Consider the following 19,408-nt stretch of genomic DNA (forward strand, 5'->3'; position numbering starts at 1 on the left):
ATGTGACAGTCAACAATGACCTTATCAAAATTACAGCAGAGATCAAAATTAATTAAATCATCTGTTTTATTTTTAAATTACAACCTAATCGCGTGGTTACCTTTATAACCTTTTACCATGTTATGAATCATCATTCATCAACACATCGCATTTCTCTATTAACATATCACATCATCTCTTTCATAACCGCTCACTGTACGATAAATAACAAATCAAATGAAACCGCTAAGCTATTATCGACATCTTAGCAAAAACAGTGCATTTCTGTAGCCAATCACCCAGCTATTACGGCGCCCGGAAGTGTAATAATTGAGCAAAAATTAGAAAAAAAAAAAAAAAGGAAGCGTGAATTACTAACCTGACACTGTGATGTCTAATTCCGTACGTTGAATCTCCGCTGGTACTACTGTCCGTATAACTGTTCGATCGACTTTTTCTTCCAATTTCATACCTTGGAATAATAAATTTATTTTAAACATAAAAAGAAAAGAGAGAAAGGGAACAAAAAAGAATAAGAAAAAAGAAAAACCATAATGAATATGTAAAGTTAAGAAACTAACTCAACATTTTCAAAATTAGATTCCATAGTAAACCGATGTTTTGACAAATTAAATGATACTTTTCTTCCTTGATGTGACTTGCACTGTGACCTTTAAGAACTACTGAGCCCCCTTACTGGTGCCATGCGAGTCTCTACAGCACCTGCTCTAGCCAAAGATGTCAGAGAAATTCTTGGACTGAGAGGATTTGTCTTTTTTCAGTAAATACTGTTTTATATCTTCATTAGCATAATATAGAAGATTATGTCCAACATCTTGAAACCTCCAGGTCTAGCCTTTTCCTTGGTACCCCTAAGCTGGCCTACAAAGTTTCTCTCTCTCACACACACACACACACTTTGTCACACTTTCGCATATCCTCAAAATGTCTCTCAATCTTCTAAGATCAAAGTTTAATTAGTTAAATATCTCCAAACATCAAACACCAAAAGACTACGCACAAAAATCTCTCTTTCAAGAACCCCCTTCCCTCAAAGAACAAAAATTACCGGACATAAAATTATCTAACTAAAAATAAACTTCCTTTAGTTTTTCTTCAATTTTCGGCCGAAAATACCAATTTTAATGAACTTTTTTATTTTTCCAGTTTTTGGGAAAAAATTACTCGAAAATAGCTGAAACTAAGTTCTTTAAATTTTGTTTCTTAAATAAATGTAGGCCTAATACTGTTATTAAAAAAGTATTGAAGTATTTTTTTTTTTTTTTAATGATTTTGAAGTTTGTTCTATAAGAAGTGTAGCATATTCCAGTATTTCACGACTTTTCTAGATTAAAATAATGATTATTTATTGGAGCTATCACAAATTTGGACGGGGAAACGGGGGGTTCCTAGGCCGTATTTGGGCGAATCCACTCCTTCGGCTTAGTAAACATTCTCATAAGATTTTTCACGGTTAGTGGATGCGTGACGGATATAAAATGGAACGAGAGGAAACGGTCATATACTCCCTTTCATTAGCTCTAATCGCTAGTTGGAGATGGCACTCCGGCACTTGGAGTCCAGAGGACATAATGCGCCAAAACGAATGGCGGTAAAATCCTGGACCTAGTAAAAAAAAAGAGGTTTCTCCTACTAGAACCTGGTAAGAAAATAGTACAATAAACTTCGTTTTTGGGCAATACCTGGTGATCAGGTGACCTTATCTGCTCCAATGTATGATTTCTATTGATAGTCTATAGTTTTATAAAAATGCCAGTCAGCCAAAGAAGGACTGAATAGAAAAAACAATGCCCACAGGTAATGGTTTTTTCTGGGGTCTTTTTTTTTTTAGAGCTGCCAAGAATCCCAGGGCGACATAACAGTAGATTTTTTCCAAGCAATTTCAGTTACAGTTTGGAGAAGCATTGTTTGGGAAGATGCAAAGATATTTTCTCAAGGGATCCTTGCTAAGCTTCAGAAGCTATCAGAACGTGAATAGCATGCTTATGACTTCATTTGACTTTATTTATAAGTATGAAAGTAAGAAAAAAAAAAAGCGAGCTTTTTTTTAAAAATTCCTTTATGAGCTTTACTAATATTGCAAAGTTCATTTCAGCATGAACCCTCCAGCGCTGAATTTGAGACCGGTTATATAACTTCTTTCCAGATGATGTAAACGTAACTCAAACTTCATTAACCATTTAAAACATGCAAACACGCTTACCTCGCATAATCCGAAGAATCACTCTGTTCGGCTTTACTTTCGCTAAAACTTCTATTATGATTATAAGCAGGTGCTCCGGTAGAATGAGGAAGTGTCGCTGAACGTCGTTCTCGGATTTTCTGTGTTCTTCCTCCTAGTTTAATATCACAAGAACGTTTAACTTAAAATTTTAATGACCTTCAAAAAAGGAAATATTTCCAGTAAAATCTCGTAAATCAAAAATCTGAAATAATTGCAGTGATTTCTATATCTTGTGATTAAATTAAATCACCTGGCACTCCCCAATATATTTCTTCTCCTTCAGCGCTTCCTATGCCACTCTCTTCTGGAAGATCAAATAAGTAACCACTTTTCTCGCTCTGTACAGAAAAAGAAACGAACAAGATATAAGATGAACTATCGTCGTCAATTTTTTAAAGGAAAATTTCTAATCTTTGGAACAGGATGATAGATCCCTTCACAGTACTAGAAGATACGATTTTATTTCTGGTAAATTAAAATCTAAAACTAATTGCCAACACCCTCTGTCATAGAATAAGTGATACTAAGGTTTTCTTAAAACAATGTAAGAAGTGACACTAATGGTTCAAATATCACGATTATCAGGCAAATAACCAAAATTATTCCATTAAATCAGACTACACAAGCAATTTGACAAGGTAGCCACTCTTAAAGTAAAAACTTTTTATTTAAAATACAAATTCTTATACGATTTACCTCATGAATACTAGAATCCTGATCGAAAGGTATAAATGTAGAACTATTTTGAGACAGAACAAGCGGCCACCTTACGTGACGGTTGTGCCTGACGGAGTACCAATCTGGAAAAAAGTAAAAATAAATTCAGTTAAAAAGATTAAACGAAAAATATGTTCTAAATTAATAGCTAGTTTTCGAAACAGATCAGAAAGCTGAAGGAAGAAAGAGAAACGAAAGACGACAGAGATAAAAATTACGACAGTTGTACCAGCTTACTCGGAAGTAAGGGACTCTCAGAGTTCTGAGTTTATTGTTGATTAATAACTCGAAAGTGACTAGCTCAGAGTTAGATTCGCGGATTACCCTAGCTCAGGTGTGGCGAACCTTTGTATCAGGGTGACAATTTTTAAAATGTTTTTCAAATGAGTAAATTTTCAATTTTCAAAATGAAGGGTAAGTAATGAAATATTTAATTTTTTTGCTTGGGTTAAACAAAATTTTTGATTTATACAGTTATGTACATAAACTGCTAATAAAATAATGATAATTAGATGAATTAATAAATTTTAAAACAAATATTAAAAATTCCACCAATAGAAAGATATTAGATTAAAACAATATGCACACTTCAAAATGACCTAAACGAATTTTACTGCAAACATTTTCAAACACAAACTTCTGATCTAAATACGAAGTTTAGAAAAATGTAGGTACATAAATACTATTTTTCTATATTTTTTCAGGCGGACTTTACGTCCAACTACCAAATTAGGTGTCATGGACGGAGGCGACTAGCAAAGTACATTACTGTAAATTTCTTTTATTAAATAAAATCCAAGGCCTAAGACCGGGAATCGAACCCAGTACCACAATACAGGTATATAAATACTAAAAATAAATAAAATATGTATACTAACTGAAGGCTTTCAATTTATTAGCTCCATGAGAAGAAGTGGCAACATTGCTTAAGGCAATAAATGCAACCGCTCGCACTGAATAAACCAACGACTGTGTGGCAATTCGCATCATATTCAAGAGTACAGAAGTTTCCATTACGCCGGCTATACCGGAAAGGGCGTAAAGGGCCGCTTTTGTTTCCAAGATTTCCCTATCGGTCCTTGGATCACTGCGCTCTAAAACCTTGATAAAGATAATCAAAATTAAAATTGACTTTAAATATTTATAAGCAAATTGTTTTGTTTATATTTTGAAACAAATTTAAGTGAAATTGTCCATTATAAATGAACTCCTTTGCAAAAGAATTTATCCAAAATTTGTTCTGCAAGGAGATTGTAAAATCTTTTTGGATTATTTATATATACATATACGAGGGTCGTTTGAAAAGTCCGTGCAAAGTCAGAGAGATAGCACCACTGGCGCGTATCGAGGTTATGTTTAGTTAGTAGCATCTCTTGGAAGAACACACACCAAGTTTCAGCCAGATCGGTCTATTTCTTTGTGTTTGGCATTCGTTTGAATCGAGGAAGTCGAGTGATTTTCAAAAAATGGACGAAAAAGAATTTCGTGTGTTGATTAAACACTACTTTATGAAAGGCAAAACGCCTCAGGAGACTAAAGAGAAGCTTGATAAACATTATGGTGACTCTGCACCTTCGATTAGAACAGTTTATAAGTGGTTTCAAAATTTTCGGAGTGGCCATATGGGCACAAGTGACGCTGAACGTTCTGGACGCCCTGTTGAGGTTACTACTCCAGAAATCATTGATAAAATCCATGATATGGTAATGGATGACAGAAGAGTGAAGGTGCGTGAGATTGCTAGTGCTGTGGGCATCTCGAATGAACGGGTACATAATATTTTGCATCAACATTTGGACATGACAAAGCTATCCGCAAGATGGGTGCCGCGATTGCTCACGCTTGACCAAAAACGAAATCGTGTGAAGTGTTGCAAGGACGGTTTGCAGCTGTTCCAGAAGAATCCGCAGGACTTTAAGCGTCGTTTCGTCACTGTGGATGAAACATGGATACATCACTATACTCCTGAGACCAAAGAACAATCTAAACAATGGGTTACCAAGGGGGAATCTGCGCCAAAAAAAGGCGAAGACCGTTCCTTCGGCCAGAAAGATTATGGCGACTGTCTTTTGGGATTCGCAAGGAATAATCCTCATCGACTATCTGGAAAAGGGTAAAACTATTACAGGTGCATATTATTCATGGTTATTGGACCGTTTGAAAACCGAGCTGCAAGAAAAACGCCCACGATTGGCCCACAAAAAAGTCCTTTTCCATCACGACAACGCACCAGCTCACACCTCAGCAGTTGTGGTCGCAAAATTAATGGATATAGGGTTCCAACTCGTTTCACATCCCCCCCTATTCTCCAGACTTGGCTCCCTCGGACTACTATTTGTTCCCCAATATGAAGAAATGGCTGGCGGGAAAAAGATTTTATTCAAACGAGGAGGTGATTGCAGAAACGAATGGCTATTTTTCAGACTTGGACAAATCCTATTATTCGGAAGGGATCAACAAACTAGAGCAGCGTTGGACGAAGTGTATAAGCCTAAAAGGAGACTATGTTGGAAAATAAAAAAGGTTTACCCCAAAAAATTAAGTAGTTTTTATTTTTGCACGGACTTTTCAAACGACCCTCGTAAAATAATGCTTTTCATGTTTTACATTTCTTCCATTATTGTGAATCATGTTCACACATTTAAATGTTTTGTAGTTTCACATTTGTTTTTTTAAACAAAAACCATCTAAATCATTTATACACAACAATCATAAGTGTTCGTAAGAGTAAGTTTTCAAAATATTCTCAAATGCTTGCCTTCTTTAACTTTAATCAATTATTGACTCTTTAGGAGTCACTTTCCGGTTAAATAAACTAGGTTCCCCGGATAACACCATTCTTTCGCATATTTTTTATTATGTTTGGTAACATCAGAATTTCATGTGAGCATTTTCACAACTTATTCTTCCGTTTAAATCTAACCAATCACTTCTTTTTGCAGCTTATACGCTTTTCTGATTGAACCATAACGAACCGCGAGTAGTGCACCTTTTGTATCAAACCTTTCATCTAGCTAAGTTACACCTAGACAAGGTATCTGCAATAAAGATATACCATGTTTATTACTTTCTTGTACCCTTTCAAGAGGCTGTTCAACTTTTAACCTATTAATCGCTTTTGGACTTTTCAGTCCGTTCCTCACAACTATCATCTGCATTGAATCCAGCTTGCCTACAAATCTCTTTAAGGATTTCTGAAAGCAGATCCTATAACTAGAGACGAAACATTTAACGTCTCGTCCAAACAAAGGATGCCATTAGCAAAAAGATGTGTTTTTTCCAATAATGCCTTATTTTCAAGACTGATTATTACATCTAACAAATATGTTTTTACTACCAATATTGTTCATATAATATATTATATTTATAAAAATAAATACAAAGTTACTTACCCGACATAATTTTTCCACATATTCATCAGCTAATACCATATTAAGACCTTGCTGGTGAGAAGCTAACTGTTGATAAAGATGCGGCGGTAGAAATACATTTTTCGTTTGATAGCTTTCCGAAGCTAATAAACTCTCTACTATGTTAACATACCTTGAACATTAAAAACAAGAATTATAATTATGGCATTCATATAATCAAGAGACCCTAGAAGAAACCATTCTAGATTTAGGGGGGACTTTGAAACAATATTCCCAGAGAAAACCCTATGTGGTCTAGACCATGAATTCTTTCACTCGGAATAAGTGAAACTAAGAATAAAAATTACAGTTGAGGATTTGGAAAAAAAACAAACAAACCTTAAAATCCCTAGTTAAATGTTTTCAAACTCTTTCCATTCTTTTGAAGAGCCCTTAGTTTTTGAACTATTAGCAGCAATATTGTAATATACTTAATCTAAAATAACAGTATAAACATTCTTAATCATTATTCTCTCATTTATTATATCTAGAAAGATTCATTTACAGTATACATTTTTCAGTTTATTATTATTACAAGTCCCAAAATTCGAACAGATTCGAGTATTTCCATTGTTTGTTAAGTGTTTTGGATAATCATTTTTTAATGATTCCCTCTGTAATTTCAATTCTTTCATAAAATTATAAAATGAAAATGAACCAAGAAGTTTCTCTATTGTTGACAATTCTCCAGTATTTTCTTTTAATGAATATATACCTGGTATACATTTGGTTCTCTGCAAATGATGCAATTTAGGAAATATATAATTAATCCATTCCTTAATGATCACTTCACTTTCACTTCTTCTCAAATCAATTGTATCTTCTTGGAATTCTTTCATTTTCATGATCATATTTTCATTAGTTTCTTGGATGAAAGTAAGCCAAGCAATTAGATCTTTCATGCAATGTTTCTTGCGCGAATGATGACCTCTCCAATAAGCTTGAATTTTTGTTGCAGACAGATCAAAAAATCGTTTTTTACGCAATTTATCAAGACTTTCATAAGATTGTAAGTATTCTTTTCTAACTATATATCTTTTCCAGTTTGCTTGCAATACTGTAGCAAACCTATGCAATCTTTTTATATATCTTCTAGTTATAAACCCTCTTACATATTTTTGCAATACTGTGGCCGCTTTATACAATTTCCATGAGTCGGAAAACTTTACTGACAGAAGGTTAAAACGTAATTGATTCCAACGATTGTTAAACACTTCCAATTGTTCATAAGGAATGACAGAAACCATTCTTATAATTTATTTTACGTATTTGCACTCAACATTCTCCAAATAAGATTATAATTGAGATTGTTAACTATATATATATAATGAAAATTCGAGACACTGGTAACAAGGGCAATATAAAATTAATTAATCCTTTATAATGAATACTTAAATATGCAATGTTGATATTCCTCTATTAATTTTTGATAAAACAAAACATATGTTATGAATAATTCAATTGTTATTATAACCCTATTTATTAACAGTACTTAATTAATTAACATTAAAAAAAAGAGCTGCCGTTAAGTTCAGGCTGGAGCACTGGGCCCGCGCCGCGTAAAATAATGAATTATTTAACAGAAAATAAAATACTCACACGACTTCCTTTGATCGTATTTTATGTAAAAAAAATGTTCTTGTACGAAAACAAAAAAAAAATACTAATATCTATAAAATTTAAACGGATCATAAAATTGGAATTTTAACACAGATACTTAATAATTGCTATTGGTACATAAAGATCCATACATTACTTATGCATCACTTATGGAAAAAAACTTTACCCAACCTATTCCTTCTGATTTTCCCGTGAAAATGTTTAAAGAAAAGTTATAGATTTTAATTTTACAGAAAATCTTAGCAAACTGTTTTCGAGAAAATATTTTTAGCAATTTCAGACAGTTTCAGATAGATGATCAGTTCAAAAGCTTATTAACGGAACTCCAATGTTGGCGCTAATTCCCAATTTCCAACTTTGAAATTCTACAATTTTCCGTTTCTTAACCTCATGGATATTTCCGGTAAAGACGTAAAACCTAAAAACTTTAAGATCATAAAAGATTTTCGAAGACACAAAAATTTATTTTGTAAAAAAAAAAAAAAATCAAATTTTCTACTTAAAGAAATATTTATTTAAGAGGGTAGAGATATATTTAATAGTTGTATTTCCTATGCCAAATTTAGAAATAGTCTTTTTACCACAAGTTTTATAAAAATAAAAGCAAAAAATATGGCTTTGTCGTGTTGGTTTCATGGAAAAAACAAAATCTGTGTTTTGCAGAGTCTACAGTTAAATCTTCTGAGAACCACGCAGGTTTCTAGCAGATAGGAGCGTATTTTTCGAGTGGGCAACCTATTTGCTAATTTTGGTGCAAAGATCCGTTGTTAAGACAAAATAGGAAGTGTGAATTACAGGATAGGACCCAACCTACAAAGTGGTTATTTAATTGGTCAGGAACCAGATCTTGGAAAGCTCGAATAGAAAAAAGCCTTTCTCTACAACAACCCCATTCAATTCTGAAGTGGCGTATAATGGAGGAAAAATACGGATATGAAAAGAGGGGTCAGCACAACGAAAAACAGAGCACTAAACGAATCTTTTTGCTAACCTATAATTGTAATGAGTTCCCCATTTTGATAACTGCGCGGTGACAAAATTAGCCTGTTGTAGAGCCTTAAAGCCGGATTCACTGGAAAGACATCTCACCACAACCATTAGTCCGTTGTCTCCATGTCGCATTAGGCAAGGCCGTTGCTCCACTATAGCTTCCACATATTCCTTTTAAACATAAACACGAAATGAAGAGGTAAGTGACAAAAAACTTGTAATTATTAGGAAATCATGATAGGAAATGTATGAGAAAAAAAAAAGTTCAATCTGTAAAATAGGACAAACCTAACTGAAGAAGACCCCGAGAATGAGTACCAATTCGGAATAATTTCAACTCACCAGGGCAAACAGCAACAAGTTTCGTTACATATGAAGATGAGGAGATCCTCATTGCAACGAAAAACACACAAAATAAAGTATATTTGAAAATCCTTTTCATAATTTGCTTTAATAGGTATCAGAGAGACCATTTTCATTAATTTGTAGCTTGAATTTACCAGTTTAAGAAGTTGCCTACAAATAAATCATACTAAAATAATGTGACTTGTTAATTTCAATACCTTGGAATGTGATGCTTCTTGTAGAGCGTTGAGTGCAACAGCGGCCACATTACGATCTTCATCAGATAACTGCTCCACGATCAGACCAATAAGGAAACTAGTTAATTGTTTATTTTCGCCTACTCCTATTCTAAGTATTGCATGGATCATTTTTGTAGCGTATAGACGGCATGCTACTGACTTTGATTCGAAAATCTTCTTCAAAATTTTCCTGTTATTACAAAAAATAAAACATTAAATAAATATATAATAAATAGATTTTCTACATCATTTTTTGTTTCTAAAATATAGCAAGGGCAGAAGTAGCCACTTTTGGTTTACTTCAAGAAGGCTGAGTTTCTCTTCTGGAATTCTAACCAAATTTGTAGACTTACATACACCTAAGAAGTATGGTTAATGATACGTTATTGTTTATTTGATTAAGTAAACGTTGCATCATTTTTTTTTAAAAAAAAAAGATCTCTACAATAAAAACTCTAGTTTATAAAAAACATCAACAGTTCCATTAACTTGGAAATTACCTAGCCATTTCATCATTCGAGTAATCCATTGATGATACAATTAACTTGATATAGCAATCTTGATTGGTTGTTGACGCTAACTCCATTAAACTGAAACAGTAAAACAAGAAAATGAAATTAAATTTTCAATTTCAAATGGCTACTACTTTATCAATTGAAAGTTTCATCAACTTTTCCATTATCTTAAAATAACATCATTTTTAATTAATCTGATAATGAACTCTCTTTTACAATATCTAAGTATCCATCGATCTAACTGGCACAACATTCCGTGATGGGTCTTGGCCTCTCTTCATTGTGCCGCCTCCATTTAGCTCTATTCTGTACAACCGCATTCTGACATCCAGGAATTTAATTCCATCTTTTCCTGGATTCGTGAATATTTTCGTTTTTAATGTAGGCACTAAAGGCCTACATTATCAAATTTGACAACAATCGCCTCGAAAAAACTTTATCTTTTGCGCCCACTTTTATATATTACCTTTACTTTTATTTATTATTTTATACACTTTTATTTAATATTACTTTTATATATTATATTATTATTATTATTTATATAGTAGGGAGACTGATTTAAAGATACCAGTACCAGTGCCATTAGTACCAGCTACATGAATATGTACAACTGATCTTTCTAGCGGATCTATTAAATTTAAAATTAAACGGCAGGAAATTTAATACATAAGTAATAATACTTAATTTCTTGAGATATTCATAAGTCATTTTACCTATGTAAGACCTTAAAACCAATATTTTTTGAATATTAAAGTAAATATTGTACTCACTGCTTATAAATGTTTGCCTTTTCTAGAACTCTCCTTCCTTGCGGCGATGCAGTAAGATGGCCAATAAATAAGAAATAATCCTGACACAGGGAATTCGATATGTTCGTAGGAGAAAGGTGGCAATCGTGAGCAGATTTTGCAGTAGTTAAATCCACCAGCTGTGTTCGTATTCCGGCCAGCAACTCCATTACAAGCTTTTCACTGTCAGACTAGAAATAATTCGAAATAATGATTAGATATCCTAAAAACTAAGTAAAATAGGATCTAAAACTGCTGGAAAAGGGATAGGCCCGAAGTTATCAGGTACTTCTGATATTTGCGAACCAGTATTTCACTGAATGCTGCTTTTTAAGTGAGGGGACTTTTGTAAGGAATCAATCCTATTCGCCTGCACTAAAAACTGGCAGTGAACATTCACAAATAATTTCAAGAACGACTCTCCTAGAACGGAACTGTCTGTTCACTTCTCTAGAAAACTTGCGGAGTCCAAGCGGGTATACCAGTCTAATAGCATAACCGGCTGAAATATCTAACACCATTCACTGTACAAATAGGGCAACATAAAAATCTGATGAGTGCAACTATTTGGATTTAGCGTGCCCCCAGGTAACATAACACAGACACGTTCCAAATTATAAGTAACAAATTATAGTAATTATAAGTGCTATTAATGAGACAAAAGTTAATGTACAATAGGCTAGTTATTGCAAAAAGTTGAAAGAAAACTTAAATTTTATCCTGAGAGTATCGCCCTTAAGAATAAATAAACCTACTTTTGTGTTTACTACTTACATCTTCCGGTGCTGCAAGAAGTGTTGACAGTAAATCAAGCCCTGCTAAGGTTAGACGGTTATTAGATTTTCTATCAGACCATAATTCTGTCCTACCGTACTGACCAGTTACAGGTAATAGAAAAGAAATTAATCTTCTTAAAAATAGCTTCTTATTTGAGTCGGTACTTTTACGTAATGTTTCTCCATGTCGCTGCAAAAAAAATAATTATTATAAACCACAGTAAAACATTAAAATCTTTCAATAATATTTTTGAGAATAATTGTTTATATAAATTTAATACTAACTTTTAATACTGCCCTAATCACATCCCAATTCCAATCATAAGGATCTTTTACTGTCAGCACACCAGATTCTTTGATGGCCTCATCACAACTGCTCATAGACTAAAATAGAATTTTAATAAAAATAAATTGTATACAGCATGTTCAAATAATACACAATAAAACTTGCATAAATCAATTCAATTTCAATTTAACAGTCACGAAATCCATATACATTTTTTTTAAAATTTCTCATTACTGTAAAATTCATGCCTTTGGTTACAAATACAAGTTCATGAAATAAATATTAGGGACAAAGCGGAAATTACTTGAGAAGGAACCTTGGGGTATATTTAGATAACCCCTTGCTGATCGGAGGGTTCAACAATTTTATAAAAACAGAATACGCTGACATAAAACGTACCATTTTTGGGAATACAGTAATGAGAAGTCAACTGTGGACACGAAAGGCCTTAAAAATAGGCTTACCATACGTCCTGGTTTGACCGGGATGGTCCCGGTTTGAGATCCTTGTCTCGGCGTCCCGGTCAAACTTGAACAACACCGACACCTCGGCCGATCGTTCCCCCGCGCCCATTTATTCATATGTTTTCAGTTCTTAATAATTTTGATTGCATTTCAAATATGAAAAACACAAATTAAGCGAAAAGCAAAACGAAACTGAGCCACTTCCTCCTCTGCGTCCCGGTTTGGCTCTTCGTAATTATCGTAAGCCTACTTAAAAAGCAACTTGCCACAAGGTTAAAAAAAAAAGGAAGATCTCAAACAGATGATATAAGGTGCAGAAATCAGTAGAGGACATGACTGGACTATGTGGAATCGAGCCTAAGAATATGCATGCATGTTAGGATATTTGAAGCAATTTGAACCCCTATTTTAGGTAATGCCCTAGATACACATTGATGAACTTGAAAAAATTATGAAAAACTAACAAATAATTTTGACGCTTTTTCCTTGTTTTTGATCCGCGCAGTATTCGCTTCAGATGATTGCAGTCTTAACGAATTGATAAGGTGTCTAAGGTGAACGCTAGGCGATGACTGCTGTCTTCTGTGTAGATGCGACATAGCATATACTGCACGAAGAGCACGTTCTTGGGCTTCTTTACGTGGTTCAACGTCACTATTAGTTAATCTAAACAAATAAATAAATAGAAAATTATTAAAAATTGATGTTTTTTTTTTTAACTTCAAATTGTGTTTCATAATTCATACAATGTTTCAATTCTAAATTAATTCAATTATAATGGAAACGAACTGTATTTGATGAAAAGAAAAATCAGGGCCAAATAAATCCACCCAGAATTTATTAGCACTTTCAAGTTCAAGTGAAGCATTAGGCACAATATTAACTGGTCTTCCTCGAACGGCGTAGGATAATAGATTAGGAAGACCTGGGGTTAGACTGACTAGTTCCGGCGGAAGAACTGTATGTACCATGTGTAGAAGTTCTCCTACAACAAAATTTAAATTAATACAACTTAATTACTTTTAAGAACGAAATTTTGTAAAATTAATTAAGTTCAACGTATTAACCCAAGAGTATTGTTGCATGTACTGATAAGAAAGTATCGTCTGATGCAATTACATGGACAATAGCTTCTAGCAGGTTTGCTTCCAATAACAAGTACAGTAAAAAAGCGCGATGAACTTCAACTAGATTCACCCTAGAATAACATTATACACATTTAAATTTGTTATAAGAAACAGAAATTTCATGAAAAAGTAGATAAAAGAATTAATATAAGAAACTAAAAGAATAAATAATAAATTATAAACATTACATATTTTTATGAAAGTGAGAATAAAACGAACCAAGACTTAGCTAAGTGTGGAAACAGTGCCATAGCTTCGGCAGCTACAAAACCTTCCGCTATTCTGAATGAATCATTCCATCTTGCAGGATCTACAGCTTCCAGCGCCACAGAGATTTCATCGGTCCATTCAGGTTGAGTCAAATCAAACAGTTTATACATCACTTCTAAAATTGGTTTCTGAAAGAGATTAAAAAAAAAAAGAAAAGATCTCCACAACTGTAATATATTTACAAGTATCTCCAACTCTAGAGATAGCCATCTCTCTTATTACTGTCTTTACACTTTTAATTTATTAATTTCAATTCCCAAATGAAGTATCTCTGATGAAGGACTCTAAAGTGTTTGCAACGCCTGCTTAATAAATTCCTCTAAAAATAAAAATATTTTTTGACCCCGTCAACTATTACAACAATTTTTCAACGAAAGAACAACTGATTTTAACAAAGTCTTACATTGTTACATTTTTCACTTAGAAAGTTCTTAACTCTAAAATATTTATTTTTGTTTTATCCGTCGGAGCACCCAGGTTTATTATACCCCTGACAGATTTCGCATTCATCTATCCATCATTAGAGGTAGATGAACCAGTATGGTGAAGAGATTTCTATTTCACTTACATTATCGTCTCGCACTAAACTTGATGACTCTAAAATATTTCTACAGCCCAAATTATCTATTTATTTAAGATAGTAATCTACTTTATATTATCAAGCTAGTTTCAGTTGAAGAACAGATCCTAAATAGCGAAATTATTCAATTTCTAAAGATCTAGAAGAAACAAGGTGAGTGCCAAAATGGTAAAGATACGCTCAAGTTACGTGAAGCTGGATTGTTGCGGTGTTTGAATCAAGGAGTAAAATAATTTTTTTTTTAGTTCAAAATATAAACGAAATTATTTACCATTGTTTATTATTTCTGAATTACCTGAAGATAAGTAACGTAGAGGCTGTCAACAATTGATGATATTGCCCTTCGGTTACCTTGACAAAGATGGAACAGACCAGGCCAAGACTTCAATAAACACACCATTGCTGTCGTACACCATCTGACGTTAGACTCAGCAGTACTGCTGCTTCTTAAATGAGAATAAGAAAATAATCTTTTCTTTTTTTTCAACTTGCCTAAGATTTTCACACTTTATCTAGGAAAATATATCTAAACTTTTTTACTAATGGACCTATAATGAAATTTATACCTCTTGTTGCAAAATCTTATAATGATTTATTTCCCAAAATTATTTAGCAGTGACATTAGAATGAAGTATCCATAAATAGTACAACAATTATTGTGAACAAAGTAATAAATTTGCAAGCTATTTAATTTTGTTCCATGTACTAGCAAGTAATTAGTTAAGTTAATTTCTCTGGCTCGACATAAAATTTAACTCATTTACTGCTTCTCACATATATTTACGCTAGCTGTTTCCTCCAAGGATACAATAAATAGGGCAAAACGAAAAGTTGAAATTTGGATTTTAGGTGGTGCACATATCGCAATAACAACATCAATAGTCAACTTGATCTGTCGCATTATTTTTTATTTAAAACTGCTTTTACTTACTTCGTTGAAATGGGTTAACTGAAAATAAAATTCTTTATTTTGGATTGAATCCAAGGGAAATTCATCAAAAGTTGATTAATGTTTAAAAGGAGCTTTCATTTTTAACAAAATATGGTTGTACCACTATTTGAAGTTGAACCACCATGTATATCCATTGATGCAATCAATGATGGAAAAAACACTAGCGAAAAACCCTACATACGGCATTGCACAATCGGCAACTAATTGATGAATGGGTAACTAGCAACAAGAACTACTAGAAGAAAGATTTGAGTCAGATGGGTGCCTTATTTAATAAATGCTGATCCGAAACCAATTTAAAAACTAATTTCACAGTAAAAGTTCGGACCGTTAAAAAACAAACAAACAAACTGATTGGTGTATCGATTTGCTAGAGGATGTAACATGGGTGTACCACTAAACTCCAGCAACGAAACACAATCAAAGCAATGGGTGGAAGCCGGTTGCTGTGTACCAAAAAAAAAGGGAAGTCTAATTCATGTTTGAAGGGCCATTGCCAATTTTTTCTAGAAACTTTTTATTGGTTACATTGCGAAGTGTTAAACTGCAACTGGCGAATAATAAGAAGTCTTCAGAAAAAGCTAGATGGGGAAAATTAGTAAGTAGAGGCCTGGATTGCATAAGAAAAGGAAGAAGAAAAACAAATCTTTTTTAACAATATCAATGCATCTGGTCACTAAGTCAAATGAAGATGTAGTAAGAAGCAGTAGATGGCTCTTTACTACCCAAAAGAGCTCATGATTAAAGGCATCAAAGGTAAGAGGACAACCGGCCTAAAATTAAATGTTTAAGGTCCTTTTAAGGGGCGAGGGAACTGCGACAGATCTCATATTGACCTAGAAAATATGATTTTCAAACAAACAATTCACCTTCGACTTACATACACACAAATAATTTTAATTGATTTTTTTCCAAACTTACTTGGTGTTAAGGCCTCGATCAATGTAAACAGAACCAGTAAGGCAGTGCAAATTGATGCCGGCTTTACATCTTGTCTCTGGTCTATTAGCTAGGTACAAAAGAGGGCCAAGTAATGCTTCCGTCATCTTTGCCGATCTCAGGCACGGCAAATTACGTATGATTGCTCCTACTCCTCCACACGTGATAAAAAGATCAGCATTCAACATTGCTGTATACAAAAAATAAATAACTATTACAAAGTACAAAATCAAGTAATCAATACCCTATTTTTATGCCAGGAACTAGTATTCGAATATTTCTGATTAGATTTGATTCTAGATTTCCCGTAAAGTCAAAAAAAGTATCATGACAGCAACTGTTTTTTTTCTCAGATCTCATCACCAACATCATTAATCTATTTTAAAACGAAGAAGATTGTCCAGGCCATGGCCGGACAAAGTCTTTTTAAAACATTTTTATTAAGCCCTACGCTTCGGGAGATTCTTCGGAGTTTAAAAGCTCAGGAAGACTGCCATAAAACAAGCTCTCTAAATCCCAATGAAGCTCCTGAAAAAAAACCATCAATGGTACCCAAAACATATGGAAGAGTACAAGTTTTTTTTTTACCTGCACCCCTTAAAATTTAAGCTTTAAGGATTCTAACTAGTTAAAAAATGTGTATATTTATACTAATCACGCACTAAAAAATTAGCATAATCCCTTTTTAATACATCAAAATTTTTTCCCAATATTTTTGAAAAGTTTAAAAATGTCTGTAGGCTTGTGCAGTCTTGTTATTTCACAATTTTTAAAAGCAATTTTATGAGAGGCGCTTTTATAAAAATATTTCCTTCAATTTTTGGGGGGTCTGCATTGAATCAAATTTTATTCTTTTATATTTTTCTTCATCAAAAAAATCTTTCTAAAAACGCTGTTTTATCAATTGTTTTATATTTCCTTTCAATAACATTATTGCGTCGAATATAAAGACGCCCTAAAAATAAAAAAAAAAGTACTTGGTACTCTACAAACAAACAAAGCTTCGCATTAAGGACGAATAATTTCTACAGGATAAGATAATGAAATGTAATATAAATGAAATAAGGAATTCACTCAATGTATAATTATTTAGTTTCGAAAAGAACTGAAAATATTCCTGGAAAGACTTAGAGCTTGACACGCAGCATTTAATATAATCTAGAATGCTGTTGTAAGATCAAGCCCCGATACTTCCGGTCGAAGAAGAATTCAAAGACCAATAAGGATGGTTGTGTTAAGAATGTCTTAGGATATGCAACGAGGCGAGGATGTAAGAGTCAGTGAGATAGAGGATGACTTAAGATTTACCTGAAAAAAGAATGGATTGGTCTAGAAAAAATAGACTGGCGGATGAAATGGCAAGTTAGTGGAAATTATAAAGTTACTATACATATATTGGTAATGAGGTTACCAAGGGCATTTTGATGGATACTTTTTTTTTCTTTGTACTTTGATCCGTATGTAAGTAGGGACATCAAAATAAATAACAGTTACATCACTAAAATTCCACTAAATGTATATATGCACCTATATACTTATAGATATTTTTAAATTTGATTTACAATTAAAAGAAATTAAGCTATGAGGAATTGCCTAAGATTATTTGTTATTTAAATAATTAAATTTTTATACACCAAAAAAGGACATGTTTGATGGAAACTTTTCTGAATAAAAGAGACAATTCAATTTAACTTTCATTACTCACCAATTTCAGCTAGAAATGCAAGTGCTGCCGACTGTAAATTATCCGAGTGACTGGGATGAGTGAAGGAAACAATTGCCCTAACTGGGGCATGGGTTAGTTTATTAGGACAAACTACCAACACCCTTCTACATAATTGTAGACCACCAGCTGTGATTTCTCTAGAAAAAATAAAAAAATCATATTTTTTTTTTTTAATTTCAACGTCTATCAAAGAATAAATATATTATACTGACTTACCTTGCTATAAGAAAATCGTACTTTAGCTTATTAAATATATCAACATGCTCTTCAGTCTTAATGAAATGCCTTACAGCACGAAAGGTAGCATTTTTCAGCTTAGTGGACTCCAAGAAGCACTGAGGTCGAAGACTAAAATGTAATTTGATGTGAAAAAGTATTCCTAGTAGACGTTCTTAACAATTCAAAACAATATTACCTTACCAATGCAAAATCTCCTGCGCGGTATAACCCAAATCTTCATAATTTATATCTGGTTTCAATAGAAGCTTAACAAAAGCATTTAAATAACCAAGACGTTTTGATTCCGTTAAACCAGTTTTCATTGTTATATTGGAAAGAATTTCTGAAGTTACTTCAGCAGGATCTTTAAAAAAACAATCAAATCTTAATTACCTAAAGGGCAAACCAACCGTATCTTCCCGACAACCAAAACATTATACTAGTTGACAAAATAAATAGCTAAGGGAATAAAATTACACCAACCATTACAAGTCCTCCGATTTTGACTACTTAATCCTAAGGCCCAAAAGGATGACATCTTTTGGGCCTTTAAATACTGGAGTATAAAAAATACTGTGTGTAGAATCGTAACTTAAACACAACTTAACGCAGCAAACAATCATGAAACCTCCTTTTCGGTTAACTAAAGCGCTACCGTTTGTTACAGAAAGTTTTTTGGAAATAACAGTGTTGAGATCCGAATTGTATAATTTAATAATAAGATTGTTAAAACAAACATATAAATTTATAAAATGGAGTTTGATAAACAAAGTATTGTTAAAATTTTTGTGAAGTAAAGATTCTTTTGACCATTTATTATTTGTTTAACACGTACACGAAGAAACAAATTATAATTTAGGTATTCAAAGGAAACATTTAGAACGAAATATATAGGAGCAAAAATATAAACCAGTAAATGAAAAAGTCATTTTTAGAAAAAAATAGGAAATAATTTCTTAAAAGTGACATTTTTTAAGGATTTGGCGCTTTCTGCATCACGATTTCACCTGAAAAAATCCTTTAGCTCGACCAATGATTCATTTTGAAACGGAGAAATGCGTTTAGCTTATATAAACCAATGTTAATGTGGACTTGAAATATTCGATACCTAAGAAGTTAAAATTATGTATCTTAAAGCTCTTAAGATCCATTCTAAAATATAAAATATTTTAATGAGCAAAAAAATTGAAATGTTTAATCTTTTTAATTAATCTCTTCTTG

At 32.9% G+C, this 19,408-nt stretch overlaps 1 protein-coding gene across 2 annotated transcripts in view; it reads right to left on the reverse strand.

Moving 5' to 3' along the window:
- The window catches only part of rictor (rapamycin-insensitive companion of Tor), a 45,618-nt gene extending 26,463 nt beyond the window's left edge, over positions 1–19,155 (reverse strand). The window contains exons 1-22 of one of the 2 annotated variants that reach the window (XM_074136030.1): positions 18,671–19,155; positions 18,389–18,551; positions 18,185–18,316; positions 17,948–18,105; positions 16,225–16,432; positions 14,647–14,797; positions 13,721–13,899; positions 13,442–13,572; positions 13,164–13,359; positions 12,839–13,040; positions 11,910–12,008; positions 11,623–11,814; positions 10,831–11,039; positions 10,046–10,135; positions 9,525–9,735; positions 8,963–9,132; positions 6,334–6,484; positions 3,820–4,042; positions 2,921–3,024; positions 2,475–2,562; positions 2,204–2,336; positions 359–451 (exon numbers count right to left, since the gene is read on the reverse strand). In XM_074136030.1, the coding sequence (XP_073992131.1) occupies positions 359–451; positions 2,204–2,336; positions 2,475–2,562; positions 2,921–3,024; positions 3,820–4,042; positions 6,334–6,484; positions 8,963–9,132; positions 9,525–9,735; positions 10,046–10,135; positions 10,831–11,039; positions 11,623–11,814; positions 11,910–12,008; positions 12,839–13,040; positions 13,164–13,359; positions 13,442–13,572; positions 13,721–13,899; positions 14,647–14,797; positions 16,225–16,432; positions 17,948–18,105; positions 18,185–18,316; positions 18,389–18,551; positions 18,671–18,725 (3,338 nt within the window). In that variant the 5' untranslated portion in view covers positions 18,726–19,155. The remainder of the gene's footprint in view (positions 1–358; positions 452–2,203; positions 2,337–2,474; positions 2,563–2,920; positions 3,025–3,819; positions 4,043–6,333; positions 6,485–8,962; positions 9,133–9,524; positions 9,736–10,045; positions 10,136–10,830; positions 11,040–11,622; positions 11,815–11,909; positions 12,009–12,838; positions 13,041–13,163; positions 13,360–13,441; positions 13,573–13,720; positions 13,900–14,646; positions 14,798–16,224; positions 16,433–17,947; positions 18,106–18,184; positions 18,317–18,388; positions 18,552–18,670) is intronic. The other variant, XM_074136031.1, reaches the window with a different exon arrangement.
- Between the last annotated feature and the right edge of the window lie 253 nt (positions 19,156–19,408).

The sequence above is a fragment of the Rhodnius prolixus genome, unplaced genomic scaffold (genome assembly GCF_049639745.1).
Source record: "Rhodnius prolixus isolate KJV_2025 unplaced genomic scaffold, Rpr scaffold_5, whole genome shotgun sequence".
NCBI lineage: Eukaryota > Metazoa > Arthropoda > Insecta > Hemiptera > Reduviidae > Rhodnius > Rhodnius prolixus.